This window comes from Chlorocebus sabaeus, chromosome 21 (assembly GCF_047675955.1).
Source record: "Chlorocebus sabaeus isolate Y175 chromosome 21, mChlSab1.0.hap1, whole genome shotgun sequence".
NCBI classification, from domain to species: domain Eukaryota; kingdom Metazoa; phylum Chordata; class Mammalia; order Primates; family Cercopithecidae; genus Chlorocebus; species Chlorocebus sabaeus.
In genome coordinates this window covers 13,404,538-13,419,279 of record NC_132924.1, presented here as the reverse complement: position 1 = coordinate 13,419,279, position 14,742 = coordinate 13,404,538, and the positions used below count along the sequence as shown (strand labels likewise).

Below are 14,742 nucleotides of genomic sequence, written 5' to 3'. Positions count from 1 at the left end.
CTGTGCAAGCTTCCTTACGTGAGTATGTCCAAAAAGGAAAGGAATGTGCTCACTGGGGCCCACTGTATGTCAGTGAAACTTGCTGACTACACGGGAGGCCCCTTTCTGTGTGGGAATTCATCTCCGTATCTATGCTTGCAGCCCGAGCTTTCAGACTGCTCTTTGTTAGAAAATAAATGCCACTGAGGACCTTGCCCTAACTATCTGCCTAGCCAGTTTCTCCCTTCCTTCTCTCTCATAATTTATTAAAGAAAAAAGAATGAATCAGGAGAGTAGGTGATTACAAAAGTTGTTTGTCAGGGATTCTCATTGGCATTGTTAAGTTACTTTATAGATCTGGTGGTGGCACTCAGCCTGGGATCCATATAGTGAGCTGCTTAGAAATGATTGCTTAGCTCAAGGGGGATGGGGTGGAGTGTGACTGCTGTCTCACTCCCGTGCCTCTCTGGGCCTGATTATTTAAAGGCAGCTCACATTCCTCAGATAAAAAGCCTTTTTGTTTGTCTTTTTTCTAGAGATTTTTAGAAAGCTTGCTTTTGGAGTAACTAGTCTGCTTTCTTCTCTTAGACTAAAGATACACATGTAAGCGGGAATAATGACACAGCACCTTTAGTGAACACTCAAGAGTGTTGGTTGATGTGGAAGAGGTAATGGAACTCTCCATATTTCCCTCTTGGCTTCAGCTGTCAATAAACTCAGCTACATTTGACATTTGGTGATCCTTTGCAGTGATCAGTTATCTTTTTTTTTTTTAGACATGATTATTGTTTTTTTCCCTGGACTTGTTTTTCCATTTATTCACTTTAGGGGCAAAGGGAAAATTTGCTTTTCACCCTCAGAAGCTTCACTGAATATCAATTGACAAAAGGCAGGTTAACTGGGAAATACCATACAAACGTGTTAATGTGTATGGGAGGATCACATCATAGAGTAATTACCTCGAACCCCCAAAGAGGTATAGAAATTTCTATACCCTTTTCATAGGGGAAGGAGAAGATGGGAAGTGTGGATAATTCTTTTGAGGGGCAGGAAATGGTTGTTATAGAGAAAGAATGGGCCAGGGAGACAGAAGTTAACTTGAAGATGATTCTCCTGGAATTTGAGTGAGCCCAAAAGTAAGGCATTATTTTGTGAAAAAGTTCATCCAAGAATCGTTGCATTCTTCACTCTTCTTTTCTGAAACAGATAATGAGATTTCAGGGAGGGGATTGAGGACGTATGTGTTTCCTTTGGTAAGGGGTTTTTTGGTCAGATATGGAAATTCCAAAGAGAATTGGAATGGAGGAGGAACAAGACAAGGTTCCAGGGACCTTGATTCTGAGGCTTATTTCTGAGGCCTTTCAATTGATAGAAATGTCCAGCATGCACAAGCACCATATTTTGGGAGATTGTTTTCTATGCCTCAACACTCATGAGATCTCTCATTTTTTACACCACGCTCTTATTCTCCAGGCTTGATTTGATCATTCTATTATACTAGTAGCTTTTACTACCACCAGCTACCTAAGGTCTATTGGGTTAGACTGGGTTAATATCAGAATGATTGGTGTTTATGTTCTTATATTCACTTCAACTCACATGAACTGTGAGATTTCAGTAATATGCGAGAAAGAAACGTTTTACATGAAAGAGTTCCATAGTCAAGTAAGTTTCACAAATGCTGGATAAAGCAGTATTAAGCAGGTATCTTTGCCACAGCTCTTCTAAGAAGCTATTTGGTGATAATGAAATTGTCCTTGAATTGACAGTGGAGTAGATGCAGCATTTTCTGCAAATTTGACTGAAGAGTCCTTCCCTTTTGTGGCACCAGTGTGTTTCGGGATGCACTTTGAGAAATACTGGACCACATGATAGAAATCAGAGAACCTCAGGAGAGAAGGAGTTGAGGTGGAATTAATGAAAGTCCTAAGCAATGGGTGTGGTTACCCTTCAGGGTTGGCTCAAAGGAGATGTACTCAAAGATGTGTGGAAGGAAGGCCTATATACCCATGGCCAGTTCTCTGGTCTTTAGTGTTCATGTTGAGCCAAGCTGACGGTGTTTTGCCAGAAGGAAAAAAATATTTCTCTCCCCTTAAATACATGTGTGCTATCTGGAAGCCCTGGGTCTGCAAGGGCACGTCAATTTCCTCTTTTTTTTTTTTTTTTTTTTTTGGCAGAGTCTCACTCTGTCACCCAGGTTAGAGGGCAGTGGCATGATCTGGACTCACTGCCTCCTCAGCCTCCTGGGTTCAAGTGATTCTTCTGCCTCAGCCTCCTGAGTAGCTGGGGTTACAGGCATGTGCCACTGCACCCAGCTAATTTTTGTATTTTTAGTAGAGATGGGGTTTCACCATCTTGGCCAGGCTGGGCTCGAACTCCTGACCTTGTGATCCACCCGCCTTGGCCTCCCAAAGTGCTGGAATTGCAGGTGTGAGCTACCGTGCCTGACCGATTTCCTCATGTTTTATCAAAGATGCTGTGGCTCTCTCTAAACCTACAAAAAAGTTCCATGGTTAGTTCTTCTGAGGATGAAAACATGATTTGGAAGAGACACCATTAGAAAAGGCTCAAAGGGGAACAGGAATTGAGCTAACTCTAAAGAACAAACAGGGATTTTCAGGGCCTGAGCTCCCATGGATAGCAACACTATGACCCAAAACATGTCATAGGGAGTGAGTGTGGCTTTACACAGAATAGGTGGAGGGCAGATTTGTTTCTTGTCGCTGAGGTAATAAATTATCACACAGTTGGTGACTTAGGAAAGCATGAGTTTATTCTCACATGGTTCTGGAGGTTGGAAGTCTGAAGTCAGTGTCACTGGAGTGAAAGTAAGGTGTCTGAAGACTCTTGAGGACAATCTGTCCTCTTCCTCCTCCAGCTTCTCTTGCTTCTGGTCTTCCTTGGCCTCTGGTGACATTACACACATCTCTATCTCCATTGTCACAGTGCCCCCTCCCCTTGTTTCTCTGTCTAGTCCTCCTCTGTCTCCCTCTCACAGTGGCACAGGTTGTAACCAGCAAAAGGGCCTGGCTGCTCGCTGCTTGTAGAAAGAGGCCAAAATAATAACAAGCTGATTAAAAGTAAGCAAGACTTTATTATCTGTGCCAGCAAGGGGAAGAGCAGAAATTACAGCAATTCTGCTGTAATTTGTGGAGGGAACATAGGGTTTTTTAAAGAAAGGGTTTGGAATGCGGAAGAGGCAGGGCTGGTAGGTTGGGGGTTGGGGAGAGGGGGAGCTAGGAGGTCCCAGGAGGAGTTACTTACTCCAATGACTCATCTTGAATTGCTGTTTATTTGGTGAAGAGGCTGACCCCATCGTGGATCCTGCCAGGTTACAAACTAATCACAGTCAATCTTATAGTCAGTCTTCAGCTGGGATTGGGTTCCAGCCTTGAAGTAATCTTTTTTTGGGGACAGATTTTCAGAGGTGTCTAGTCCCCTGAAACTTTTAAGGAATTATATGACCGGATAAGTGAGCACGGCGTGTGCTTAACAAGCATCTAGATAAATAAATGTGCATAAGGCATGGGGGCATGAAGTGGGAAAAGAAAGAGAAAGAAAACATTTCAAGGCTGTAAAGTTTATCTCAGAGCTACATCTTGAAACTGGGGAGGGGAAAGAGGAAGAGGGAAAGGATAAAACATTTTAAAATGAGGTTTGAGGCTAAACTGCTAAGCAGCTCAGTTACAAGGTGACTGCATGAGGGCGAACTGTCACAATCCAGGATAATCTTCTGGACTCAAGATCTGTAACTTAATAACATCATCAAGATACTAAGTGGCATTTAAAGAGTCCAGAGATGAGGCTCTGATATTTTGGTGGGGGGCGGGGAGGTCAATATTCAGTTTAATACAGAGGTTATATTTGGGGACACCTACAGATAATGGTTAGAATGAGATAATGGTTAGAATGAGACCAAGGACATTTTCTAGTAGACCTGAATTCTTGATAAGAATTGGAATTTTTTTTAACAAGAAAATCATCTAACTGAAAACACCATTTTGAAGGATGTATCTTGATAGGTATAGGGGGTGGTAAAGTGAGTTGGAGAGAGGAAAGCTAGAGGTAGGGAAAATTTAACGGTTGTTATGTTCATCAAGTTTGGTTTATTTATTTATTTATTTTAATTGAGAAGCAGAAGTTATCTATATTTATGGTTACATCATACCATATATATCTATTATATATAAAATGATATGATATATACATATATCATGATTTTTATATATTTTATATATATTTTTTATATATATATATATAAAATCTCTCTCTATCTCTCTCTCACACACACACACACCCATTATGGAATGGCTAAATCCAGCTATTTAATGTATGCATTACCTCATGTACTTATTGCAGGGGCACAGGTAAACTTGCCCTTCATCCTCTGTAGGTTTGCTAAAAATTCAACTCATAAAAGGCAGATTAATTGGAGAAAAGGCACATACATTCTTTTAACATGTACAGGGGGAGAATTACAGAGTTATTATCTATCCCCCAATGAAGTTCAGATGTTTATATATCATCTCAAGTTTACAGAAAGTATAGGGCCTTGAGTCCTGGCAAATCAGGTCATGGAGGGAGAAGACGAATTCTGTACTGGGACAATAAAAGATTACAATAAAGAATAAATGGATCTGGGAACAGACATTATCTGTTTAGGTTTGGTTGCATTCTTGGTCTTACAGGGAGGAGAAGAAATAAAACATTCTCCTTGGTGGGTCTAGATCTTAGGTAGGTAAAGAATTTCAACTTCGTCCTGTGCTTTGGGAGAGAAGGTGGATAGGAGGCAGGTCAGAGAGACCTTGAAACTTCTTGAGCTCAGCATGTGAAAGCACCATATTCTGGGGTATTGTTTCCTGACCCCAACATTACTATTTGTGTGCGTGTGTTTGTGTATGTTGAGGATACTCAAAATCTACTTTTTTTTTTTTTTTTTTTGAGACAGAGTCTTGCTCTGTTGCCCAGGCTGGAGTGCAGTGGTGCGATCTTGGCTCACTGCAAGCTCCACCTCCTGGCTTCAAGCCATTCCCCTGCCTCAGCCTCCCGAGTAGCTGGGACTACAGGCACCCGCCATCACGCCTGGCTAATTTTTTTGCATTTTTAGTAGAGACGGGGTTTAACCGTGTTAGCCAGGATGGTCTCGATCTCCTGACCTTGTGATCTGCCCGCCTCGGCCTCCCAAAGTTAAAATCTACTCTTTTAGCAATTTTCTTTTTTCATTTTTTTGAGACAATCTCGCTCTGTGGCCCAGGCTGGAGTGCAGTGGTGCCACGTTGGCTCACTGCAACCTCTGCCTCCCAGATTCAAGACATTCTCCTGCCTCAGCGACCCGAGTAGCTGGGACCACAGGATCGTGCTACCACACCCTGCCCATTTTTGTATTTTTATTAGAAATGGGGTTTCATCATGTTGCCTAGGCTGGTCTGAAACTCAGGAATGTAATCCCAATGTGCTGGGATTACAGGTGTGGGCCACCTCAACTGGCTCTTTCAGCAATTTTCAAGGTACAATACATTGTTACTAATTGTAGTCATCTTGTTGTACAATAGATCTCATACTTTTGCCTCCTGTTTAGCTGAAATTTTGTATTCATTGACCAATATCCTCTCTGCCAATCACCATTTTATTCTGTGTTCCTATGAGTTTGACTTTGTTAGATTCCACAAATAAGTGAGAGTTTTGCTGAATTATGATGTACAACAATTATTATTCTTTTTCATATCTTTCCTCAAGCCTTTCTTTCAACACCCTGAAAGCAGTATCTTAAATCGCCCTTCTTACTTTGCTGTAGTTCTTTCATGTGTATCTGAATCTAACAGCAAATCCAAGCATTTAGTTAAGCTTGTTTCCGTTTTCATTTTGCAAATAAGCAGACAAGCTTCTAAAGCTGTAATGAATGTGAAACTGGCCCAAATGTATCTTAGAAGTAATATTTATGGATTTTTGAATAAACATAGAAATGGACCCTCCCTGGTCTTAAAACCTGAAACTTACGTTTGTTTCACCACCCGAGTTTCTTCCTCAAGAAACTGATCCTCAGGCAAGGGACTGAAATACATTAGATCCCTGAATTCAGAAAATGAGACTCCAGACCCCTCATGCATCATGAGTGCTTCCTTACCCCTCCTTAATTCCTGTTTTCCCATTTTCCCCTCCATGTAACCCCCACCAGTTTTAGATGGTTGAGGACATGGATTTGAGACTTTTTCATTCTCCTCAGCTGCAGAACTCAGTTAAAGGCTTCCTCCTTGGCAACACTCATGGTCTCAGTGATTGGCTTTCTGTGCAGCAAGACCAAACCCCTGGCATTTTGATAACAAAAGACTCAGAGACAGAGTCGTTTCCTATTTTAATATATCATCTTTTCTGAAAGTGTTTGAGAAATGGAAACAAAGCACATTAACTCCAAAGCCGTTCTGTGGCAGGACAGAGCACATCACTGAGCAGCCTCCCGTGGCCTGGGTTTTGTGTTGTGTTGACCACCGCCTCCTACCTGGTTAGGTGATTATTCCATGATGCAGAGCTGGTGTTGTTGGCATGCTGGTGAGTCGCTGGAGAAAAGCTGTTTGATTTCTACTTTAAACCCTTATGAAAGAGACACACGTCTTTTGAGTTATCCTGCTTATCTTCCTCCCACTAGTTGTCTCTGACTCTCTTTCAGGTTCGTCAAATGCAAGATCACCCCAGTGAAAACATTTTTTTTTTCCTTTTTAGTTTTTGTAAATCTGCCCAAACCTACATACAGAAAAGGATTTGAAGTTCTCAGATATAATTGACTGCAAAAGTCACAGTGGTATTCTGGCATAATTCTCAAATATATGTGACCCGGAAAGAGATTTTAGAAATCAGAACATATAAAAGGCTACAGATAATTTATTAAAAATTGAAAGCTAGAGAAGATCACAGGTAGTTTCGAGTAATGTCAGTGAACCAGTTTGTGAGTTATAACAAAGTTTTTTTTTTTTTTTCTTTTTGAAAACAATTTCAGAAGTGTCCAAATAGAAGTTCCAGTGCTCCCTACCTGACCAACCACCTGGGCCACACACTGTTGAATCTCTCAGGCTTCAATATGGAGGAGTACTTGCTGGCACCATCTGAAAAACCAAGGTGTGTTCACATCTCTTGCTGGGTCTTTTCTGTTGTATTTGCATTACTATGGAAAACTTACTGTTTTAAATGCCAATGTTCTTCAAAACTCACAAATCTAAGACTGACCTTGGTGCTCATAAAAATTCCAAATAGATGCTATGGACCTTAATAAGATTCCTTACTGCTGACTTTCACTCTTTTAAGTGCTGGGGGAAATCCTATCAGTTGAGATTTGTCAATGGCAGAAGCACCAGAGCCAGAAGCGGTTTTACTGCTTTAGGGGATAAGAGCAGATAAGTTTACAGCATAATGAAAGCAAGGCCTTACTTTAGAATTATCTCTATTATGCAGCATTCAGTGTGGGAACCTGGGTACAACTAGCATCTTGAAATTCCTTTTGGGCAATTTTTGGGAAACCTTTTGTGTTGTGTTGAATTTCCTTGAGACTAAGGGGGTGAATCCAGATGAGGGAGATCAGCAGTGAGTGCTTCTTATTGCTTTGAATCTTAATAACATCTGCCCACTGTAATTTTCCCACGTCTCCCAAATGTGTTATATTGCTTCATGTACGAAGGCATCCCATAGGCTGACCTTATCGTCTGGGACTCCCTACTGCCCTCTACCTGCCCCACTGGGATTTGCCTGCCTCTCTTCTGCTGCTCCACCTCTTAATATCTTTCAACATACACTAGAATCTCTGATTTTCTGTTCTAACTCTGATGGTTAGCTGCTTTTTTTTTTTCCCCCCCCGAGATGGAGTCTCACTCTGTTACCCAGGCTGGAGTGCAGTGGCACGATCTTGACTCACTGAAAGCTCCACCTCCCAGGTTCAAGCGATTCTGATGCCTCAGCCTCCAGAGTAGCTAGGTCTACAGGCGCCTGCCACCACACTCGGCTAGGTTTTTTTGTATTTTTAGTAGAGACAGGGTTTCACCATATTGCTCAGGCTGTTCTCGAACTCCTGACCTCAGGTGATCCTCCCACCTCGGGCTCCCAAAGTGCTAGGATTACAGGCGTGAGCTGATGGTTAGCTTTTTGAAGGTGGGAGCTTGTGTGCCCAGAATGTAGAATATTATCTGGCATATCAAAGATGTTCAGTCAATATCTATTGAATGAATGAATGTATTCAATTGAGCCAGTTGGGAATGTGTACTTATTCCTTTACCTGAATTTTTGCTGAGAGTAGAACACTATGATAGAAGAGAAGACTATTCTTCAGTCTCCTTTTATCTAGTGGGTGGAAGACAAAATTTATTGATATAATAGTTAACATTATATTTTTTAAATGTTAACTTTTTTTTGAAGTTTAATAGATACAAGATACTGTGCAACTCATGGAGATATATAAAAAACAATATAATTCCCACCCAGGAAAAATTCACAGAACTGTATAAAGATAAACTGGCAAATAGACAATAAAATCCCGTGTGGTAATTGATAACAATGGATGGAAATGTAGGGTATTGTGGGAACTCAAAAGACAAGGAACATCCAACCCACCTGAAATTGTCTGGAATGCCTTCCTGAACCAGGCAAGATTTGAGTGGAAGATTAAAGAAATAGAGTAGGGAAGACAAACCAGAAATGCCTCAAAAGATTATGATCACTATTAAGAAATTCTTTAGACTGGGCACAGTTGCTCAAGCCTGTAATTCCAGCACTTTGGGAGGCCGAGACGGGCGGATCACGAGGTCAGTAGATCGAGACCATCCTGGCTAACATGGTGAAACCCCGTCTCTGCTAAAAAATACAAAAAACTAGCCGGGCGAGGTGGTGGGTGCCTGTAGTCCCAGCTACTCGGGAGGCCGAGGCAGGAGAATGGCACAAACCTGGGAGGTGGAGCTTGCAGTGAGCTGAGATCTGGCCACTGTACTCCAGCCTGGGTGACAGAGCGAGACTCCGTCTCAAAAAAAAAAAAAAAAAAAAAAAAAAAAAAAAAGAAAAAGAAATTCTTTTTGGTTTTCTTTTTTTTTTTTTTTCCTTTTTTTTTTTTTTTTTTTCTTGGAGATAGAGACTTGCTCTGTTGCCTAGACTGGAGTGCAATGGCATGATGTCCACTGTAACCTCCGCCTCCCAGGTTCAAATGATTCTCTTGCCTCAGCCTCTTGAGTAGTTGGGATTACAGGTGCCTGCCACTATGCCCAGCTATTTTTTTTTTTTTTTTTTGTATTTTTACAAAACACAGAAAAAGACAGGTTTTCACCATGTTGGCCAGGCTGGTCTCGAACTCCTGACCTCAGGTGATCCACCTGCCTTGGCCTCCCAACATTCTGGGATTACAGGTGTGAGCCACCACTCCTAGCCCAAGAAAGTCTGAATAGTGGTTTCGTAGAGGGAATGATCATTAATTAAAATAATTACTGTGGTGATGATGAAGCCCTATCTGTTACATGGCATGTATTTCCTCACAAGACAGTTAGGCGTGACAAGTACACTTTCTAATGTGGCCAGCCTTATCCAGACCTTCTCAATTATCAGTACCTTCCATTTTGCCTGGCTTGAGAGCCAGGCAAGTTCCATTAGCACAGCGGCTCTGCCTGTGTGTTCATGTCACAGATCACAGATGCTCAGCTGGCTACTGTCCTAAGACTGCTGTACCTGGTGGGGTTAGTAATGAACACCCTCTGGTTAGCAGTCCTGGTGTTCTGTGGTTGAAGCACTAACACAATGTTCATTGTTAACAGGCTTGGAGGTTGGTCTTTTGGAGTACAAATCCCCAGTGAAGCTGGAGGTGCAAATGCAAACATATCAAAAACCCAAACTCTGGCAAAGGTAATCATATTCTTTTTATTTTTTTCCTGTTTTAGAAATTATTTAGGAAAACTCAACATTCAAATACATTTTTGAGCACAGGGTTGGGAAGGACCAGATTAAATCCCAGCATTTGTTACTAAGCATTAAGAAAAATTATATGTAAACATTGTCTTGAAAAAAAAAATGACTTGTTTTTCATTAGAAATAGAGGAAATAGATTTTGCTTTTTGTTAAGACAGGACTTCACCTAGTAAATATAAAGTGGAGGAAAAAATCTATTTTTAAAGTATCCATAGTTGTGATAATTGGAAATATCACTAGTTTCTTTGCTGGCCAAGGAGTTCTTCCATTCATGTAAATGCCTTATCTTCCAGAAGGCTGGATAAATAGGCCTGGGGATGACACAAAGAAAGCTGTAGTTACACAGAGCTGCTCTTAGGAGTCCTGGATTTTCAAGCCCTGCCAGGACTATTCCTGTGAATTAGGAATGGACCCCTTGGAATTAGAGAGGCTAGGTGGGGGGATTCTTCAGATGTGAGAGAATGGGGACTGGGATAGAGGAAAGATGCCTTGATCCATCAGTAGGAAGAAGTGGTGAACCCAACAGCGAGTTGTTGTTGTTTAAGGAAAAAAGTCAACACTACGTTAAAATGGGGAAAGCAGAAAGATTCAAAGCATTCAGTCTCCATGACTAGAGAAATAGTATTGTGTGTGATTGAGAGAGAAATCGGAAAAGGGTAGATTGTGGGAGGAAGTTAAGTCCACTGTGGGAGAGTGAGTGTGAGTTCTAGTTAGGACATCAGTATAGACATTTCATTCTGTAGTGTGTGGACGTTGTGTCTACTCATGAACCCATTGTGGAACTATGAGAACAAGAACGATCTCCATGAGCCCAGGAAGGCACTCTGTCTTTTCTGTAGTGGGGACTTTGATGGTTCATGTGAACCTGAAGAAGCTTATTGGGATAAAGATAAGCCCATGTTGGAGGTTTATTCAGTGAAATAAAAATTCTTACAGGTACTTCACAATGTCATCCCTGACGAGACAGTCATACTTCACAATGTAATCCCTAAACAAAATTTTAACAGTCATGCATTACAATGTAATCCCTGGGAAAAATTTTCAGTCATGGTGTGGATGATTCAGGAATCTCTCCAACAGCTGAGGTTTGTTCAAATCTCTTTTCCTTCTCAAGGCAACACGCATCCATGAAGATTTAAAGCTCAATATGAAAATATCATTTTTAATAACTTGATAGAAAAATAACTTAAAATATATTTGCTGACATATATTGGAACATATTATGTGGCCGTTATGAAAATACACCTAATTAGCAGAAGGAATCTGTTCATTTCCCCTCAAATATTCCGACTTTTTAGTCTATCCCAATCTAAACCCTTCTTACATATTCATAGGAAATGGTTGTGTCTTTGCTTTGAAGTGTTTGAGGCACAGATCTCTTGTTCAGTGATGACTGGCTGGGGATTTGTGTGTTCCCCTCACGTCTGTAAATTTTTTGTCTTTGTTTAGATGAGTCTTCTGTACTGACACGTTTGAGTGGTGATTGCTGAAGTTTTTAATGTTATTTACGTGTCCTTTGACAGGCACAAGCATGCAGGTGAATTATACTTGACCCTTTGGAGGCTGAGCTCCTCTCCAGCAAGCCAAGGAACTCGACGTTGTTGTGGGATGTAAAGGGCAATCTATTATTTGACATACTCACCAGAACTGCTGGTGGCTGATAGTGCATCAAATGATTGCATTTATTTTTCTGTAATTAATGACCAGCTTTTTCTTTCAGCCTTTAGGCTACATTCACCAACACAGATGATATGAGTTTCATAGTCTTTCTGAAGGAAAACATGGAAAATTTGCATATGAATAGGCTTAATGTATGGTTCATTATCTTGTAGAATGTCTCTTCTACGACCTTTATGAGTTCTATCATTCACATCTTGAGTGTTTAGCTTGTTTAATCAAAACACTCTTTAGAACTTACACACTTCAGTTAAAGAAACCAAACACATTTTCCCTTTTGTTTTTTTTTTTTTGCATAATTCTGTTCTCCCACGGAATTTAATGTATTTGAATATCCACTGAGTTTTTTTTTTTTTCCTTATAGCTACTTAGTTACTTTTCTGAGGGGCTGTTATTCCTGAGATGAAAGGTCTGTTCTGGGGTGTCATAGTATGTTCCTAAAAGAAGATTAATTTCCTATTTCATTTATTGGACTTTATCACTTCATGACTTATGGACTGGTAGGGAAGGAAATCCCACAGCTTATTTCCAGAACACAGCCTAGTTTTAGAAAACCATTCTTAGGAGAAAAAGAAAAAGAAAAAGAAGGAAAGAAAGAAAAGCTTTTTATTTGAACTCTTTTAAGTCCTGAATGCTAACTTTAACATCATCACAAAGTATGCATTTATTACTTAAAGAATTTATAAAACCTTTCTCAAGTAAAGGCCAGTTTATAAAGGAACGGATCAGGAGTTCCAGAACATTTTAAAATCTGTTCCTTGCAACTCTGCAAATCAGTCATTTATTGCCAAAATGATGCTATATAGCAAACAACTGCAAACTGTTAGTAGCATCAGAATAAACATGCATTTCGCTCATGAGTCTGTGGGATTGTGCTGCTGTGGGCTGTGCATAACAGATGGTGCCAGGCTGCACTAGCTGTGGGGAATTTGGGATGCTCCTTAGCCAGGCCCTGGTTCTGTGTCCTGGGAATGTTCCCCAGATCATCATCTGCATTGGCCCTTAATTCTACTCTGCGAGGTGCTTTCCCTTCCATTGCCCTCCATGGCTGTGTGTGAAGACACTTTAAAATACGCCTTTTGAGTAGCTCTCAGCCTGCTTCCTGCCTGTGGACAGCTGGGTTCTTAGAGAGCTATTTACATTTTACTTGTATTCCAGCCTGGGGTACCTTCTTGATATAGCTTTCTATAAAGCACTCTAGGCTTTTTAGTTTTCTAACTGAGATCCACAAGCTACTCTCACGATGTTGTTGAGACATGCTGCTCTCTCTAAAATTAATTAGTGGCATTTGGGGAATGCCAGAATACTAGGGGACAACACCCTTTAGGTTCCTAAAAGCCCTGTGTCCCCCTGAGAGAGTCTCTAAGCAGCATCATTCTTTGAAGATCTCAACAAAGTTCTTACAATCGCACCCTTGACTTGATCTTTCTTCTGAGGCCATGTCTTTCAACATTTTCTCTAGAGAGCCCCATACCCAGGTCAAAATGTTTATTGGGCACCATTTCCATCTTTGAAGTTAATACAGGTGATGACATTACCCACTGTTCTCACAGTGTAATATGCATCGTCCTTTTTTCAGCTATTTATAGCAGTTTGTTTTTTATTATTTTTCTCCAGTATTCCTAAGTATTTTATCATGTATTTCCAGGCTTCTCTGATTGTTTCTTTGTCCCCCAACTTGCTGTTCTCAAAAGCGATGCCAACTATTTTCAGTTTTTGGTACAGTAACACCCCATTCCAGTGTAAATCACTATGTTGGTATTCTATTGCTACAATAATGCTCTACAACAACAATTTCAAAGCTCAGTGGCCTCCACAATGGACGTTCATTTAGCTCATGGGTCTGTGAAGTTTTTCTAATACAGAATGAGCTGGGCTGATCTTGGCCAGGAATGAACATGTGTGTGGTTGGCTGGCTATTGGCTTCAGCTGGGATGACAGTGGAGGTCTCAGCTCCATTGTTGCATCTGATCCTCCAGCAGATTAGTCTGGCCATGCTCCCATAGTGATAGCAGAGGCATAAGGGAGCCTTCAGGAACGTACATGTCTCTCTCAAACCTCTGCTTGTGCCACATTCTATTGGCCATAGCAAGTCACATGGTCAAGCACAGCATCAGATTGGGAGGGCATGAAAGTCATATAGCAAAACATGTGGATACAGAGATGGTGAAGAACTAGGGCCCTTAATGCAATCATGAACAGAAGTTTTAGCCGGGTGCAGTGGCTCACACCTGTAATCTCAGGACTTTGGGAGTCCAAGGTGGGCGGATCACCTGAGGTTGGGTTCGAGACCAGCCTGACCAACATGGAGAAACCCCGTCTCTACTAAGAATACAAAATTAGCTGGGTGTGGTGGCGCATGCCTGTAATCCCAGCTACGCGGGAGGTTAAGGCAAGAGAATCCCTTGAACTCGGGAGGCAGAGGTTGTGGTGAGCTGAGATTGCGCCGTTGCACTCCAACCTGGGCAACAAGAGCAAAACTCTGCCTCAAAAAAACAAAAACAAAAACAAAAAAACCCACACAAACAGAGGTCTCAGAGTCTACAAAGGGTGAAGCTAAGGAGGCTGAGCAGGCGGCCTCCTATCTTTCTAGCTCCATTCTGTCAAAGAAGCTCTGCTTTTGTTTCTGTACTGTAGTGTAGTGTCATTTTTAAGTTTTTTTTAAAATCACTCTACTTTTAAAACAAAAATTAAAATAATAAAACAAAACAAAATTAAAAAACCTTAATTCAGGGCAGGGACTATCATTGTGTCTTCTATTTTTTTCCCTTCATTTGAGCAGTTAAGGGAATCAAGGCTTGGGGGAGAAGGAGGTCACAGACAGGGCTAGTGGGAGGTTCCACTTTCCACAGGCAGTGGGCTTTTCTGCCAGATTAGCCTGTCCCATAACTTCAACAGAATCTTAAGCTTCTATCATTTCCAGAAATCTGGCTAGTGCTAGTGCCTGTGCAGGGGTGTGTGTGTGAGGGGGCAGGGTGGCATGGGCGAGAGACCCCGGAGGGTGACAGTACAGAGCTGTGTGAGTGGGTGACGTGGACACACCTCTGATATATGACATAAACTCTTTCAGTTCACTTTTGACTTTTCCATCAAAGGAACTTGGAATTTACCCTACTTTGGAGAATTGTGTGTCTACGTTGCTTTAGATTTTCTTTTTCT

The 14,742-nt window shown here is 41.2% G+C and overlaps 1 protein-coding gene across 1 annotated transcript in view; it reads left to right on the top strand.

Annotated features, from left to right (window-relative positions):
- Positions 1-14,742, top strand: part of ABCA13 (ATP binding cassette subfamily A member 13) — a 502,662-nt gene that overhangs the window by 316,461 nt on the left and 171,459 nt on the right. Inside the window, exons 46-47 of the mRNA XM_073008854.1 lie at positions 6,971-7,089; positions 9,756-9,843. Of these exons, the coding sequence (XP_072864955.1) occupies positions 6,971-7,089; positions 9,756-9,843 (207 nt within the window). The remainder of the gene's footprint in view (positions 1-6,970; positions 7,090-9,755; positions 9,844-14,742) is intronic.